This window comes from Pelodiscus sinensis, chromosome 5 (genome assembly GCF_052426305.1).
Source record: "Pelodiscus sinensis isolate ZL-2025 chromosome 5, ASM5242630v1, whole genome shotgun sequence".
Classification (NCBI taxonomy): domain Eukaryota; kingdom Metazoa; phylum Chordata; order Testudines; family Trionychidae; genus Pelodiscus; species Pelodiscus sinensis.
In genome coordinates, this window is record NC_143056.1 from 68,259,707 (window position 1) to 68,277,824 (window position 18,118).

An 18,118-nucleotide genomic window follows, 5' to 3' on the forward strand; every position below is an offset into this window, starting at 1 on the left:
TGCTACCCTCTGGAGCAAATAATCATATTGGTGGTGATTGTATAGTGGACAGTGGGAGAAAAGTAAGAGACTCATCAGGTGATGAGGATGCAGCAATGGGGACCAGTGGAGCTGGCAGTACCAGTTCAATGTCTGCCTCCTCTTCATAAACTCAGAGCACTGGTGGGCAAGTGGGAGAGCCAATGGGATGCCTGAGATGGCACCTGGTATTTGTGATAGAGATCCCAGGGTCCCCATTATGGCCCAGAAGGAGGATTCCTCAGGTATGGCAACCTTCAGAGGTAGCAGTACCAGGCCTCCACGGCTAGACCATATGCTGTGGAGTGAGGCAGTCTGGGCTGAAAGTCCAGACTCTAGTGTGACACTGGGGAAAAACAAGGGTTCCAGCTCCAAGAACTCTTCATACTTTTTTGACTGTTCTGGCAAAAAATGAATTGACGGTACTGGAGGACTATGGCGTTAAAATGCGACAGACTTCTTGGGTAGCAGGAGAAGAGTTTAATTATAAGTGAGAGAGGGGCGAATCAGGAGTTGAGACTGCAGGCAGTGTAAAATCAGCTCCTCTGCTAAGAGCAAAGGCTTGGAGCATACAGTAGTCCACCGTGTGCCTGTGGAGAAGCCAGAGGGGCCTGGTGGCATCTTCTGAGCCAATTTATCTGGTAAGGGCAGAGTACCACCAGAATGGGCAGTGCATGTTGATGGGCATTCCAAATGTCTGGGTACTAATTGTCGTTGATACTATCAGATTCCATTTGCACCTGATTTTACCCTCCACATGGGGAAACATGGGCACTGATCTGGCTAGATCAGTGTGCGACATCTCACCTGACCTGGCCCCACTTGGGGAGGAAACACTGTACTTGGGAACCGGACAGTCCAGTATTTGAGTTCTCTGTTTGGGAAACAAATTGAGAAAATATAAATGTCCGGTATTTTCTAAATAAGATGAAATGTAGATTGCGATGTAATGTCAAGTGTGTCCAGTATTTTTGTTGAAACCATCTGGCAACCCTATGAATTAATGGTCTATTTAAAACAACATCACTTGCACAGTGGGTTAATTTACACTTTAAATGAGGCAGGACCTGAACAAAGAACTGAGAAACAGCATGAACCAGGAATTCCTGCTTAACCAACAAAAAGGTTTTTGTTTCTTTTTTTTTCACTGAACAATAGAAAGGAAAGAAATCCTCAAACAATATTGATCTTCTGAAGACATTAAAACATACCCATTAAAAGTAAATATAAAAGTGATTATCAGGAATTCTTCAAACATAAAGCCTCTCACAAGAACATGCAGTCACAGCTGCACCAATTGGGATGTGACTTTATTTTTAAAGTTTGATTAAATTTTATACCTTTGACATGTATTAGAAGATAATCAACTTCATTTTCCCTAAAAGTTTAATGCTTGCTAGAGACCACAAATACCAAACTAGAATCTAAAGGGATATTTTTTAAAAGGAATTTGTTGATTTGGGAAGGTGTAAAAATTGGGCTAAAAATGAAAGTGGCCACAACTTCAGCAACTACAGAGTCGGCAAAGTAACCACTGCACCTCCATAATCATTCTAAAGCCAGGATATGGAAGAAAACAAAGTAGTTACAGATCAAATTTGTAAATGACGAAGATTGGGGGACTGGTAAATAATGAAAAGGATTGATCACTGATACGGAGTAATCTGGATTATTTGATAAACTGGAGAGAAGCAAACAATATGTATTTTAATATGACTAAACATAAAAACATTAGACCACACTTTCAGGACGGCAGATTCTATTCTGTGGGACAGTGACTCAGAAAAAGATTTGGGGGGTCACGGTGGATGATCATTTGATTCTGACTTCCAGTGTGATTGGCCCTAAGGACTAATGAGATCCTTGGAATTATAAAATGAAGAATCTCAGGTAGGAATAGAAAAGTTGTATTATCCCTGTATTTGGCATTGGTGTAACTTTTACTGGAATACTGTGTTCAATTCTGGTTTCAACAGTTCAAGAAGGAATGAGATAAATTGGAAAGGGTTTGGAGAAGAGCCACAAGGATATTGGAAAACATGATTTACAGTGAAAGACTCAAGATATTCAATCTATTTAGCTTAAGAAAGAGAAGGATAAGGGGTGAGTTGAGGGTGAGTTTATAAATACCTAAACAAAGAACAGAAATTTGATAATAGAGGACTTTTTAGTTTAGCAAACAAGGCATAGTAAGAGCCAAAGGCAGACAGACTAGAAATAGGACACACATTTTTTAACATTGTCATCAACAATTGGAACAACTTACATGGGTTACTGTAAAAACTTAAACAACAAATAGTCCTGCAGCACCTTAGAAATTAACAAAAAACATAGATGGTATAATGAGCTTTTGTGGGCACAACCTACTTCTTCAGATGAATGGAGTTTAAGGGGTCGGTCTAGTTTTAAAATACATAGAACAGAGAGGGGGTGAGGTGCAGGTAAAAGGAGGAAAAAGAAAGGGGAAAAAAAGGGAAAAGAAATTGTCAATTAGAGTGTCCATGCTAAATGAAGCTGAAAAGAATATTTAGTACCCTCTTTAAGAACCCTTTGTTTTTTTATGTCATTAGGATGTGGAATGTAGCGGGTCATCGAGCCAATGTCTTTGTTTAGACTTCTGTTATGGGACTCAAACGTATAAATGAAATTAAGTTCTGTAGCTTCCTCATCGAGCTGGCTTTTGAAATTGGTTTGAAATAATACAGTGACTTTGAAATTCAGTAATGAGTGCCCAGGCAAGTTAAAATGTTCCCCAACAGAATTCTGTGCATTGCTTTGTTAGATATCTGATTTGTGTTCATTAATTCCCTCTCATAGAGACTGTTTAATTTGGCCAATATACATGGCAGAGGGGCACTACTGGCACTTTATAGATCACATTGTGAGTGAGACCATTAAGATTCCTACCAGCAGTGTCTGTTGTTTTGCACTTTGCCCTTCTAATGCCATGAACTGAGGTATAAGGGGCAGTGCATTATTGGCTCCCACGCTTTGCCCCTTCTCACCATTGCCATGCCCTCTTCACCCATGACACCTCAGTCCTTAGGATGCAGCTTGGGGGATTACTGGGGAGGGGCTCTGGTGTGGTGGTGCAGCAGGAGTGTGGAAGAAGCGGAATACACTGGATGAGCACACTTGCTCTGCTTCCAAACAGTTCCTGCTGCCACAGGGAGCGGGGGTGCAACCCTTGCCGCCACTCCACACCAGGACTCCTGCCATGATCTTCAAAATCACATCCTCGGAGACAGGGAACGGTGGGGGGGGGTACACGGGGAGAGAAAAGGGTAGAGGGCAGGGAGATGGCAGGGCTTGGGGGCTGCTAATGCACAGTGTCTTCCTCCCCCAGCTGCCAGGAATGCCAGGCTAGATTGCGTAATTGCTCTGGCTAGAGATGGCCAGCGGGCTGGGAGTTTGAGACCCCTGAACAAGACCTTGTCCTTATGAAATACTGAATTCCGTGGATCAGCCACAAGGGCAACAAGTTCAACTACATTTCTGGTAGAAGTGATGGCCAGTAGAGAGGCAACCTTCATCAATAAATGAGACATCAAACACATCTGATAGTTCAAATAGTGGCCTAATTAATGTTGAGAGTACCAAGTAAAGATCCCAAATTGGAACTGGTTTGGTTACAGGCAGAAAAGTTCAAATTAAAATCTTGAGAAGATGTACTATCATCAAGGTGGTGCAGATAGACTGGCTATCAGTTGGAAGGTGTTAGGCACTGATCGCAGATAAGTGAACTCACAAAATACGCAAAAGGCCTATTGACTTGAAGGTGGGGAGATTATCCAAGATGTTGGGAATGCCTGCTTCTTCTTGGGACACTTGGGGTAAGTCTAGACTGCATCCCTCTGTTGGCAGAGGGATGCAGATTAGGCAGGTCGACATTGCAATGAAGCAGGGATTTAAATATCCCGTGCTTAATTTGCATAAAAATGGCCACCATTTTTGCCGACTCAGCACTTTGTCAGCAAAAAGAGGCAGTCTAGAGAAGGATCTGTCGAGAAAGAAAGCCTTTTTCAACAGATCCTGTAAATCTCCTTGCAGGAGGCATAAGGGATCTGTCGAAAAAGGCTTTCTTTTTCAACACATCCCTCTCTAGACTGCCTCTTTTTGCCGACAAAGTGCTGAGTCGGCAAAACGGCGGCCATTTTTATGCAAATTAAGCATGGGATATTTAAATCCCCGCTTCATTTGCAATGTCGACATGCCTAATCTGCATCTTTCTACCAACAGAGCACACACCACAGGCTCTGCTGCCAGCGGGTATCAGTGGCTGGCTCCGCACAGCAGGCTCTGCTGCTAGTAGGGTTGCAGCTGCTGGCCCTTCACCATGCAGGCAGGCAACATGGATGAAGCCCAGGCACGGAGCTGGAAGGAAGGACTCTAGCAGAGTTTAACCAGTAATAGAAGCCGATTAGCATCAGCTTATCAATTAACTGGTTAAATTCTTACATCCTTGGTTAGATGTGGCTCCAGTTAAAGCAATGAGACTATGTAATTTTTCCTTGTTTTTTCCTATGCCTCCAATTCAAAGTCAGAAATGACCAATTAATTGCATTCAATGGCAATGGTAAACCCCTTGCTGCTCTGCCATAAACACAGGCCAGAGCACTTGACTGTTCGTGCCTCACTTTGCTTTAGGGCCAGGGATCGGAGAGTCACTTACTCAATTCAGCTCAAGCAACCTAAGCTTTAAAAACAGTTAATTCCCTAATTGATGACCATGCTAAGGATGCAAATGCAATGAGGTGTGCTCTCCCCTCAGATGAAGATCAAGAGGGATGGCCACATACTTGCACAATATGCTCTCATATTTAGGTTATAAACTCTGAGAAAGGGATGATTTACTACAAGTTTGTACAGCACCTAGAAGAATTGGTTCCCTCTAATTAGAGCCTTTAGAGTATTTAGATATTACTGTAATAAAAATAATAAATTATCTCTTGGATTATTCAAAAAACAACTTGACTTTGGAAAACAATGCTAAAAATAACTTGTTTTGTGTAAAGATTTAACTTGAGGTTTTAACGGTATGTTTATTATTAATTATTTAAGAACATTTATAAATGTAACAATTTATAAATTGTTTTATGGATGCAGTAGGCAGATATAGAAATTGGCATTCAAGAGTTTATTATTGAGTAATAAGATACTATGATCTTTGATCCCCTACACTATCAAAACCCACTGACTCTGGGATGAGTATTTTGAAAAATACTAAGATAGCTCTTCCTGCTGTGATAGTGGACAAACTGAAGCTAAGCCTACTTTTAGCTATGTTTAGTATAATCAGCAATGATATTTGAACTAAGTGGCATCTGAGCTAGATTTTTACGTTCTAATCTTTTTATCATACTTGCAGCTGAACTTTTCATTTGATGATCCTGCCAGATACTGTACAAAAACATTTCAAAGAGCTTCCAGGAATGACCTTGTGTCCCTGCTCATTTCAATCCCTAATATGTATTCACTTTTGTACCAACAATTTTGGGACAATTGAAGCTCCTGTTCTTTCCCTCTCATTTGACAGTAAATCACAGAAGGGGTTACACTCCTGTTGATTATATGGCAAATCTAAATGACTAAAACCAAAAGTAGGTTTTTTTAGAATTAGGACTGCTATCTAATATGCAGGTGATTTCCTTTATTATGACAGATACTCACATCTCAAAATAATAATCATCTCACAAATCACTGTAACATTCCCTCCTTCAAAAGAGGATTTGATTCTTATACTTGGTTTTCTTCTAACCAAATTTAGCATAAACCTTGAGCTGACAGTGGGCAAGTTCAGACTACATAGGACTCTTCTTTCATATTTAAATACTGTTTATGAGGAATAATACATGCTATTAGAGAGATGGGAATTAGATTCCGTGATATGATGGGAAAGAAAAGCAATAAAAATGATAAATAAATTGGGAAAATGGAGCTATAAGAAAAGAGGAAGGAGAGTGGGAGGGTCCAGGTTAGTGAGAAAAATCACAAGATAAAAGTTTATCCATGACTTAAAAGTTATCAAGGCAATAGAAAGTTGTCAGCTAGACTGGAACTTGGCAAGGACTGAGGCAGCAAAGCTCACACATTGGAGAAATAGACTCCATCTGCAGCAAGTTCCATGATCAAATACTCATGCAGGTAGACTGATAAGCTCAAGTCACATGCGTTCTTGCTTATTTGGAAGGGGAATGGAACACTTAGCTTTGAACAAAAGGAGCCACAGGAATTAAAAGTCTGAACAGGAGGAGAATTAACTATTATTTTGACTATCGTAAATGTACATTTCTCAGTTCAAAGTTGTTTGATGTCCACAAGGTATTTGTGGGAGTCTGAAGAATACCTTGAAAGTATAATTAATTATACAAAACTACGGTATACATAGTAGATACTTTGTGGAGCTGACGTGTAAATTTAGACAGCGTGTCCACTTTTGCAACTTGTTTCAGTTGACAGTATGGGATGCTGTAATGTGATTCTTTTATAATCTTTACTCAAGTTAAAATTTATTTCAATGGCAAAATACCAAAAGGCAAAACACTGTGCATTTTTACCACAAATTTCTTGCACAAGGATAGCTCTAGATGGCATTAACTCTCGTTCAGTCACCTCACAGTACCTGCGTGGAGTGCAGTCCTCATGTGGAGGAATGATGACAACTTTCACAGTTACTGATGTTCTCAGGAGATCAATCATTTGCTCATGACTTAGAGTGGCCACAGCCACTTTGCAGATCTCCACTAGCCGACTGCCCTGTCGTAATCCTGCCTGCCAAGCATAGCCATAGGGCTCAACATCTGCCACAATGCCTTCATAGTTCACATGGAAACCAAGCTGCCCCAGTCCATTCCTACGTAAAGTCATCTCCGTGGTCTCACAGCCCTTTGTCACAAACTGAGAAATGAAATAAAGAGGAAAGTGTTTAGTGCAATGGATTACATTCTGAGAAGACTATAATTCTGAATTTTATAGGTACATTCCAAGATGGGGCATGGGGAAAGGAAACAAGCACTTTCTCTCAGGGAAAGTCCCCATTGCTGTGTATGATACCAGTTCAAACAAATCCTCTTTATTCAAGCTGGATATTTAAGATAGCATCTGATTACACAGAATTAACTAATGGTTTTATAGCTCTGCCTTAAAGTTCCACTTATTTCATAGGAAAATTAAAGGAATGTGCCAGTTCACAACAGGTAAGTGTGGAAGCTGCATAAGCACCTGTATTTCATTTTTTGTTTAAAATTTGACATTTTAAGCAAGTCTGTGGTTATTTCACAAAACTACAATTTCTCCATTATTTAAGTTCTGTAGTTTGATGGTGTGCAACTATCCAATTTACTGTAGGTGGAACTAGAACCTTATGCCACTCTCTTAACTGGAACAGGATGAATACACATTCTAAAGGCTTTGATCAATGGAATGAATCTCTCGTTCCTTCTTGTTCATTATACAATTGCTATTTTTGATGCAACGAAGAACAAAGCTGCTACATATACCAATTTCCTTCACAACAGCTGGAGAAATAGTGACAATTGACAGAGAATGCATTTAGACAGACAATAAAAATGCAATGAATTATTTTACTTTATTACCATTATTTGTATTGAGACAGAATTTAGGGGCCTCAGTCTAGATTGAGGCCTGATTTGCTTGGCACGGTCCAGACACACTACTGTCCAGCAACTCCTACTCCAATTAGTTTACAACTTCATCTGAGATTAATATAACATGGATATGACTGGGAAAGGAGCGAAAACAAGGGAAACAGATTGTGTAATTTGTCTAGTCAAATGATACTACAACTTGATGGTTCCTGAAGAAACCACATTTTTTCTAAAATTTTTTTTCAAACACTATCTGCTACTCATGACTGATGCAAAACAACCCACAATGGCTGGCTATTTATTGGTACATGCCAAAGTAAAAATGGGGGGGAGGGAGGTCCACAGACAGAAAGAGAACACAGAAGTGGCCTTGTGGAAATAATTAATTAGCAAACATGGCTACTGCAAGCATTTCAATTCATTTGTTACCAAAGTCCAAATTTTAATTAAAAAAAATTCTAACCTCCAGCCTTTTCACAACCTCTTTGATATCGTCCAAGTTGTTGATAAAGCTCTCCACCGAAACACATTCACCTCTGTCATAGAAGAGTTTGATGCTTGTGTCCGTTGAAGTCCACCCTATCACATCTCTGCAGGAACAATTGAACACCACGCTTTTTGTATCCTGCTCTATGAGAACTACAAACTCATTAGATACACCCAGGAGACAGTCTATTTCCATACCCTGGCAATAATCTTTTGCATGGACACTCCACACAATGGCACCAGAACTATTGAGCTCCGCTCCTGCATAAGGTTTAGACTTTTCCTTCTTTTTAGAGGCAAGTGAAATGAAAGGAAACTTCCCAGATGGGTCAATTGGTGTATTGGTAACATTCTTTTCTGCTAGATCTTTCAAGTATTCTTGGCGAGTCCTGGTGGCCATGGCACGGAACTTCTCAGATTTATGAGCTGCATTCTCTGCATTAATCACTTTGGCCAGTAAGAAGTCCCTGAACACATTTGATTTAGGAAAGGTAACACCTTTTGGGATTGGTGGTCCAAAGGATGGTACATCTCTGGATCTTGTCACAGCAACACTGGAAAAAAATACAGAAATGAAGAAGTGATGAGTCAATATTTTAATTTCTCTTCAGTATTTTATGGAATCCAGAGAGATAGGCAAGCCCTTCTCTCAGGCCACCTTCTGATTTTCCAACAGACATACAATAGCAAAGGAAAGGACTGCTTGATTCACCTGCATATAACTCACCATTATTTTTTCACTTTGCTACTTTCTCAGAAGTTTTCTATAATCACTTATAACTTTGAATACTTTATTTGTGAGTGAAGGGAGTAGAAGTGAGAGATAAATAATCACTTATTCTTCTTAATGTTCTCAATTGCCATTTACTTCAGGTACAATACATGCAAAAATGTTAACACAAACTTGAAGATTTGGTTAATATATTGTAATACACATTAATAATAACAATTAAAATGTTAATAGCCATGTATTTTTGTAAGTCTCAAATAATTAAATTTATTGTAAATCAAAGCTGTTGGGGTTTTCTCTTAGTATATGACATTCTCCAAGTGGTACATGGCTCACCTAGAAGATGAAGGTGAATAATTCTGGCTCCTGTACTTATTCTTTAATATTTATATAGGGCAGCACCTATGATTGTCCATAAGAAGACTGATAATTCATTGTAAACCATTCCTGATTTTATTTTTACCAAAACTGACACTCTTGATGTTTTCATTTAGATACTCTACCTCCAATTTTCTTTATTATGTATGAAACTGTGTGTATATAATAGATATGTACATTCATCCATTGAAAGAACAATTTTAAAAATGTTGGTCTGCTTTCCTTAAGGCCAGAACTGCTCTGTGTTAGTAGGAAAAAAGCTTTCTTAACTATGGCGGGGGTGGGGGGAGGGGGAGAAATCAAGGGAGAATGGGATACATGCCATTCTCTGATGGTCAGGAAAAGGTTTACAGAGCTGTGTTGCACCAAAGTAAAAAATATCCATAATGTATACCCCAGCTTCACCCTCGCTGCTATTTCCTTTCCTGCATTCCCATTACATAACCCCGAAACTTCTCCCTCCTTGCCACCTCATATGTTAATCTGTGTACACACTCATGCACTTTGTATATATATTTCACTCTCGTCACCTTCCATTCAGTGCCTCTTATGCAACTGTTAATTCTAAATGTTAGTTTTGAAAAATTAACACTTACGTTTGCCATTATTCACAACTATCCTTACCAAAGACTGGTCCATAATACAGGGGTGGGCAATAATTATTGTTGAGAGGCCACTCCAAAGATTCTGGGAAGTGGTCAATGGCGCATTTTTCTATGGAGTGAATGTGGGGTCTGGGGTGGAAGCAGGGTGCAGAAGGATACTCAGGGTAGGGGACTAGCGTGTGGTGTCTGAGAGGGAGTTTGAGTGAAGGAGGGGGTTGTGACCTGGAGCAGCAGAGAATGAGGGTGCAAGGTCCCCCCATGGGAATGGGGTGGGGGGTAATAGGTGCAAGAGAGGATTCTGGCAAAGGAGAGGGATATAGGAGTGGGTGCAGGGTCTGAGAGGGAGTTATGACCTGGGGTGGGGAGAGAAGGGTGCAGAAGGTTTGACTGGTGACCTGGGGCTGGGGATTGGAATGCCGTGTCCAGGAGGAGGTGCAGGAGATGATTCCAGCCTGGGGAGAAGCTAAGAGGGGGTGCAGGATCTGGGAGGAAGTTGGGTGCAGGAAAGCGTGAGGTGCCAGAGTAAGTAAGCAGCTCCCAGCAAGCAGCACTCTCAGAAGCTTCCCTGCCTGCTGCACCATATGGCTCTCCGCACTGCTGCAGGCCAGTGCAGTACACCAAGTCTTATTTGTGGGACTCAGGCTACAAGTCTCTGAGTTTAGGTGGCCTTCTTAAAATGACCGTAGTCTCCTGTTGATCCCTATGGGAATGAATCCAAGCTGCCTTTGGGGAAGACAATGGATCTCTGTTCTGTCAACAGGAGCTGGAGAACGAAGGTAGTGACCACATTAATTGAAAGCAGCTTGAGGTTTCAGTTCCATTGAGAGAAAGCGGTGGCAACCATTCTTGAGAGTTTTTCTGAAGGACAACATTAATCTTCAGCCTCTACTGAAGAAGAAACTCCAGAATTATAACAGAAAACTAAACACAATTATTAATCCTAAAAGCTTATTTTTGAAACTATGCTTAGAGATTCCCATCTCTGTTAAAAATGCGGAGTTGAACTAATTAGTGACCAGAAAAGAGACCCGACAAATAGTGTTACATTTCGGAAAGGGCCTATATTCAATTAATTTAACCTTAAACAAATAAAGGTTTTTACTTGCTAATTATCAGAAAATTCATTTGGTGTCCAAAAGAAAGTTCTGTAACTTTGGTGAGGATGCCATATATTCTTCATACATATAATACAGGCAGTCCCCGGGTTACGTACAAGATAGGAACTGTAGGTTTGTTCTTAAGTTGAATTTGTATGTAAGTCGGAACTGGCGTTCAGATTCAGCCGCTGTTGAAACTGACCAGCAGCGGCTGAATTGGACACGCCTGGGGCAGAGCAGCTGGGGTGCTGCTGGGTTGGTCAAGTAGCGCCGCACCTTGGTGCTTTGGGACCAACCTGGCAGCCTCTCAGCTCCTCTACCCCAGGTGTCGGCGAGAAAAAGCCTGGTCTGCTGGGGGGGCGGGGGCGTACTAGCTGCGCCCCCCCCCCCCCCCAGCAGACCAGGGAGACGCGGCGGCTGGACCGCTGAGACGTGCCGCGGTCCCGCCGCCCGCGTCCTCCACGGCTTTGCTCCGCGTCTCCCTGGTCTGCTGGGGGACCCCCCCGCAGTAGACCAGGGAGACGCGAAGCAGCTTTTTTCGCCGCGGAGGACGCGGGCGGTGGGACAGCGGCGCGTCTGGGCGGTCCTGCCGCCTGCATCCTCTGTGGCGAGAAAAGCCCCGTTTGTATGTAGGTATCCGACGTAAGTCGGATCCTCGTTAACCCGGGGACTGCCTGTACCTGAATTCAACTTAACCTTAGCCATAGAATTGCAACCATTAAAAACAAAAGTAACCTGATTTCTATGTATTTGAAACCCTTCTTGCCCCCCCATCCTGTTTTTCTCTTTCCTCATCACATGTGTCTCTAATAAGATTTCAAGTCCTTCAGGGCAGGGACCATGTCTTCCCAATAAATAAATGTAATTTAATAATCAGGATCTGTCAATATTTTGAAACTACACCAAATAGCACAACTTGAAAAGTGCTGCAGTTGCAGAATGATTAATGCTGACTGATTTATGAGGAAAGAATTATGTATGGGCAATTCTGTATTTCAATTTATGGCACAAGCACCAGAGCATAGCAGGGGCACCCACAGAAAATTATATAAACTTGAAATTAAATAATGATTTGCATTCTAGACAAAAATTTCTGGTACACACATTTCCAAATGCCAGCTTCATCTTTTCTGCCTCAGTAACACATAAGTAATGAAAAGGATGAAAGGCTCAAATGAAACTAGCACCTATCTAGTTTTTTTAAAAACCAGATGACATACACAATCAACAAAAGGTATCTTTCTAGAAAAAAATGTATTAAAATGAGGAAGTGCACAAATATAGATAAAATGAAGCAAAATTAATATATATAAAACTCTGTCAGCATAATCAAGTAGGCTATGAAATACTCACTACAAAGAAACTTATTAAAACACATTTCTTTCCCCTTAAGGTTTTACATAAATTACTTGAATCAAAAGTGATCAAATATAGGCATTACAGGGCTAATAATGGAAACACCACAATTTTTTTCCTTTCTTCCCTATTATACAGAATAAATTCTCAATAATTTTTCAGTAAAACAATAGGTTTGGAAACTTGCTGAGAGTTTGGAAACATTCATGTAAACATCCAGGGGTCCACTGCCAAAAGATGAAAGCACTAGTGAGGCAGAGCAACTGACTGGCCACTTTGCTAAAAATGTCATATAGTTTTGAATATGGACCAGAGCCTCGTAAGGCCTAGCTGAAGAATCCCAAACATATTTCACACGATTCAACATAAATTTCTATCCTGACCACATTAACAAGGTCATTCAGTGAATTAACTTTCTGTGTCCAGAGCCTCATAATGCTGATACTCTAAAAAGAAAAATAAGATAAAATTACTCGTATACTAATTAACCTGATGGTTCATTTTGAATGTTCATTGGTGTCAAAGTCTCTGAGTAGGTTTTCCCTTCTGAGCCTGTCTTACCTACACTTGAAATTTCCCTCAAGCGCCTAGGTAGACACGACTTAGTCTTGTTGCCCTTTGTTCTATTTTCTAGGCAGCAAATAAAAGCTTGTTTGCCAAAGACCCTGGCTTTCCAGTCAGTCAGTCTGTGTCTCAGCATCACTGCATGCTAACTTAGTGTCTGCATTAGCTTCCTTTATGACCACTTCCTACTTCCCTTTCTCATCTTTTTAACCTCTCATGATTTTTGATCTCAGCTTTAGGAAGAGAAAAGCATCTTTATCTGGATCATGCTAATAAGACAGTTTCTTCCCCAAATTGATGGCTCAGCCACTCTTGACTTAATTACTTTGGAGCATGTAACTGAGAGATTAATTTCTCTCTGACATTGTTTTACCCTTAGTGGGTTCCCTAACAACCATCCTTTATAGCTTTCTTTGATTCAAATCTATGCATTCAGTCAGACAGCAATATAAAATTGAACAAGAAAATCAAGTCATACATAATATTTAGCGTTATGAAGCAATTTTAAAAATTGTGCAATTAATTGTGATCTTAAACAATAATAGAAAACCATTTATTTAAATTTTTAGGTCTACATATTCAATTATTTTTATTTCAGTTACAACACAGAATACAAAGTGTACAGTGCTCACTTTATATTTATTACTACAAAATATTTGCATTGTAAAAATAGTATTTTTGAATTCACCTAATACAAGTATTGTAGTGCAATCTCTTTATCATGAAAGTTTAACTTACAAATGAAGAATTATATAACAAAAAACTAACTGCATTCATACACAACACAATGTAAAACTAGAAAGTGCTCTCAGTCCTACTTCTGATACAGGCAATCACTCAGACAAACAAGTTAGTTTATATTTGCAGGAGATAATGCTGCCCTCTTTTTCTTTAAAATGTCATCTGAACATGAGAACAGGCATTTGTATGGCTTAGTTATAGCCATCATTAAAAGATATTTACATGTCTCTTCATGCTTCAAACCAGTGCCCTAACTAGCTAATTTTGTGCTGGAGGCAAGACTATAAAATTGCACCTCCCCTCATGTTTATATATTCATCGTAGTTATTTCGTAGAAAAAGGGAAAATACATAAATAACAATTAATTTTAGTTTACCAAAACTTCTTTTGCAAGAAGCCACAGTCACTGGCAAGCACAGAAATATTTGCATTTTATCATTTTACAGTGCAAATATTTGTAATAAAAATAAAAGCATACAGTGAGCATGGTTCATTTTACATTCTATGTTATAATTTAAATTGATATACTTTAAAATGTAGAAAAAAATCCAAAAATAGTTGTTAAATTTCAATTGCAATTCTACTGTTTAACAGAGCGATTAAAATTGTGATTTAATGCAATAATCACACGAGTTTACTGCAATTAATCAACAGCCCTAATAATATTCCTAACAAACAATGATATTTTATGAGTTTGTTACAGTTGTTAGATATGGTAGATAGTTTTTGTTCTTATTCAACCTATCTCTCATATGACCGCTGATCTGAACCAGCAAAATATAATCAGAAAACAAGCATTCAAGATGTTAAAATCTCCATTTCTATGAAAACCAAGGAAAATTAAAGAACTCTCCCAAAACAGTGAGGCTGATACCGCTTTCGAAAAGTCATCTTTTATCATCAAGTTCACTTTTCAATCTCATTTTCTAACAACTCTTTGGAAGCAGTGATAACATATCAGAAATCACTCCACACGTGCTGCTCAAATGGTGCAGTCATTTGGCTTTCAGTCATCTCCAATAGTCCTGGAGAGTCGTTTTCTTAGCAGACAGGCTGTCTATGAGTTAAATACAACTGTTGCATATATGAAAAGCTACTACAGGTTGTACCTCCATATACTAGGACTCTCTGGTCTAGCAGGATCACGGATGTCCCTGGACCACAAAGCCTAAAGGCAGAGAGGTCTGGCAGTGGGGCTCGGAGCACAGCATGGGGAGTTGGCAACCAGGCAGGTAGTCCCATGGCAGGGAGCTCTTGCCCTGGTGGCAGTGGGGCTGGCAGCAGGCATGGAACCCTGGAGATAGCGGGGCCAGCAGTGGCCACGGAGCTCCAGCCGTGGCAACCATGAAGCTCCAGCTCCAGCAACAGCAGGGCCAGTGGTGGCCAGGGAACTTGGGCCCCAAGAAGTCCAATCCAGGCCGGCAGAAGGGGGGGCTAGGGCTGAGGCTGGAGCCCAAAGACAGCAGGGCCAGACTTGGGTCAGAAGCATCCAGAAGCAGTAGGGGAGGTGATCTGGGAGGCCAATGGTAGGAGACCACTTATGGTCCAGCAAATCCCCTTGTTTGTGTCTAGTAAAGTCCCAAGAGCACCAGACCACGGAGGTCCAATGTGTAGCCACATTTTGCAGGTTTAAGAATTTAATTTTGGCTATATGGCTATCAATGCAACTAGTTTAGAAGTTGAATACCAATGATATTGGAGTTAATACTTTAATAGATTGTTTACCCTTGGAGAGAGAGAAATACTTTGCAATATGGTGCCCAATTCTGCTCCTTTCATATGATGTTTAATGCAAGACATAGAACAATCTTACACTATTTGCTTTCAGTCTCTCTCAGAATTTATGAACCTATGATATTGTTCCAATCCAGTGTAGAAAAAGTCTAACTTACTCAGATTTCCTATTAAAGCTTTTCAGAACTGAATTGTATAAATCTGTATCAAGTATTTATCCCGTGAAAATCCATTGATGAAGGATTTTAAGGCCATGCAAGGCACATGACACACACAAAGGTCCTGATCATGCACATTATCATACATGGGAAGTCTCCTGTATCTGTGTAGAGGTATAACTGAAACCAAGTGGTTTTGCTACTTTTTAATAAAAAACTACATTTCTGTACAGAAACGAATTGTGTAATAAAAATATTGTTTCAGGCAGAAAATGTAACTCTGTTTCTTCTTTCTGCAAAGCTAACTATACTTCTTTAATAGCTTCACTAAAATGGCAGCACAAACTCAGATTAATGAGTCTTTTCCACAAAAAGCAGTGAATCCTTTATGAATTAACAAAAAAATAATACATTTTCCATTTAGTTTACAACTATTAAGAATATCATAAAATGATATATAAATTAGTTACCTAATCTTGAAAAATGTAACATAAAATCCACTTTCAATACAAAAGTTTAATGAGCATAAATACATTAATGAAATTAGCACTCTGTCAATCAATTTTTAATTGGGAAGATTCAGATATTTTTCAAAATAGGTAACAGCTTAATTTACCTACTACAGTTTTATATAAGGATCCCAGAGAACTCAGTTTTATATAAGGATCCCAGAGAACTCAGTACCTAATCAGTAACAAAACAAGTCTTATTTTATATGTCCCAAAGCACCTATTTAGGCACTATTCTTTGCAGCTTGTTTCCTGAATATGTCTATATACCCACCAGTACCCATTCTAGTTTGTGATTTTAATAATGTTCTCTACCTTACAACACCCAGAAAACTGTCTTCTTAAAGGCAGCAATAAAATGTATTTAAGAATGCAAAAATATTCTAAGCTTCTGTGGGGTTTTTTTGCTGTTAACCTGGCAATAGCTACCTGTAACAGATGTTATCAGTGCAGGGGTTGTGCACTCTTACAATGACAAAGACGTGCTGGAAGTGAGAGCGAATGTTCTTTGGGCTGAATGGTTGTGCTCCAGTTTCCTGGAAAACAATCGTCACAATATCGTTTCCAATATGTCGTTTTCTCAGGAGCTAAAAAAAATTAATGACGACAACAGAAATCTTAGCGAATAGGTTAAAATGCACCAATCTTTTCATTTTTTTATTTTTCATGTAATTATATTTTTAAATGTCATTACTAATTATGGGGTATTTTTGTGTAAGTCACATAGCAATTGCCAACATTTTATTCTACAAGGCAATGGAGACATTAATAAACAGAATATCTGAGGACTTCAAAGAGGATCTTGCCAATATCTGACATATTAAGACAAAATGCTAGCATCTTGCAATTTCTGTTTCCATAACAATTTTAATTCTATTTTAAACCCAAAGAAAGAACTACATATGGGGAAGACTAAGTGATTTGAAAATCAAATACATTGTAACACACGGTATGTTACAGTTTAGATTTTCTAGTTGTTTCTGTGCAAGTTCTAACAATTTGAGCTGGCAATTAGAGGTTGAAAAACACTCCTATACATATAATTAAGTAGGTTAACATTTCTTGTTTAAACCGGTAGTGCAAGTTACTGTTAATTTTTCAAAGGTATGTTTCTTTTTAAATGCAACATTACAGTCTACACATTTTTTTCTTCTGCATAAACAACAGCAACAAGAGTGCTGGCGAGCAGACAACAATAACAAAAATTCATGTTAACCGTGATCTTACATTAACAAAAAGGTTTCAGTTTTTGTTTATGAAATAAATACGCCAAGTTCCCTTATTCACAGAAAAGCAGCCACTTCTGGACTGAAATGTAGTTATTCCATAGTGCACAGCAACATTACAGAGTACTTTAGGAAAAAGAAGAGATTATTAAATGTATTCAGTTGAAAACATATAGATAGGAGGAATTTATGTAGGTAGAATGTGACTGAGTTTGAAATTGTCCAGGATACCTGAGTGAACATCTCTGTTCTTATAAAAGATACCAAACATGCTTTAATGACTGTAAGACCTTGATTTTGTGTTTCAGCCTCAGGACAGAAACTCAAATAGTACACTACGTCTCCCCTTCCTCACCCCCGCAAATACCACAAAAGGCACTGTTTTAACTCTGTCTTTAAGGAGAAAATGCCAACTACAGCATGGTCAAAATAACTTTCTGCAACCACACACACACACACACACACTCTAACAGGGGTTGACAAACCGCTGTTTCTACTCGCCCATGGCGAGTAGATTTCAGCTGGTTGCTCCGTGCGCCCCATTCACCAGTGCTGAGCGCATGAGCAGTGCCGGTCTGGCACATGCATGATGCGGGGCTGGCAAGTAGCTCTCGCCACAGTTTGTCAAGCCCTGTGTGCTTATATATATATATATATAAATAAAAATTTCACAGCCAACTTGTGCCACAACAAGTGTTTTTCTGTATATGAAAGCCATTAAGAGGTAGCAAGCAGGGCAATTCTCTAGGGCTCATGCCACAGGGGTCCCTGTAAAGCTAAGTTATTCAGGTTTTGGCTTCAGCCCTGGGTATCTGGCTCAGGATCCCAGGCTTCAGCTCCATGTGCTGGTGCTTTGGCTTTTTTCCCTGGGACCCAGCAAGTCTAATGCCAGGCCTGCTTCGCACCCCC

The 18,118-nt window shown here is 39.7% G+C and overlaps 1 protein-coding gene across 18 annotated transcripts in view; it reads right to left on the reverse strand.

The window, feature by feature from the left end:
• Positions 1-18,118, reverse strand: part of SIPA1L1 (signal induced proliferation associated 1 like 1) — a 335,579-nt gene that overhangs the window by 77,118 nt on the left and 240,343 nt on the right. For all 18 annotated transcript variants that reach the window (XM_075927311.2, XM_075927307.2, XM_075927300.2 and 15 more), the window contains 3 exons: positions 16,413-16,570; positions 8,089-8,665; positions 6,641-6,915 (listed from right to left, as the gene is read on the reverse strand). In XM_075927311.2, coding sequence (XP_075783426.2) covers positions 6,641-6,915; positions 8,089-8,665; positions 16,413-16,570 — 1,010 coding nt within the window. The remainder of the gene's footprint in view (positions 1-6,640; positions 6,916-8,088; positions 8,666-16,412; positions 16,571-18,118) is intronic.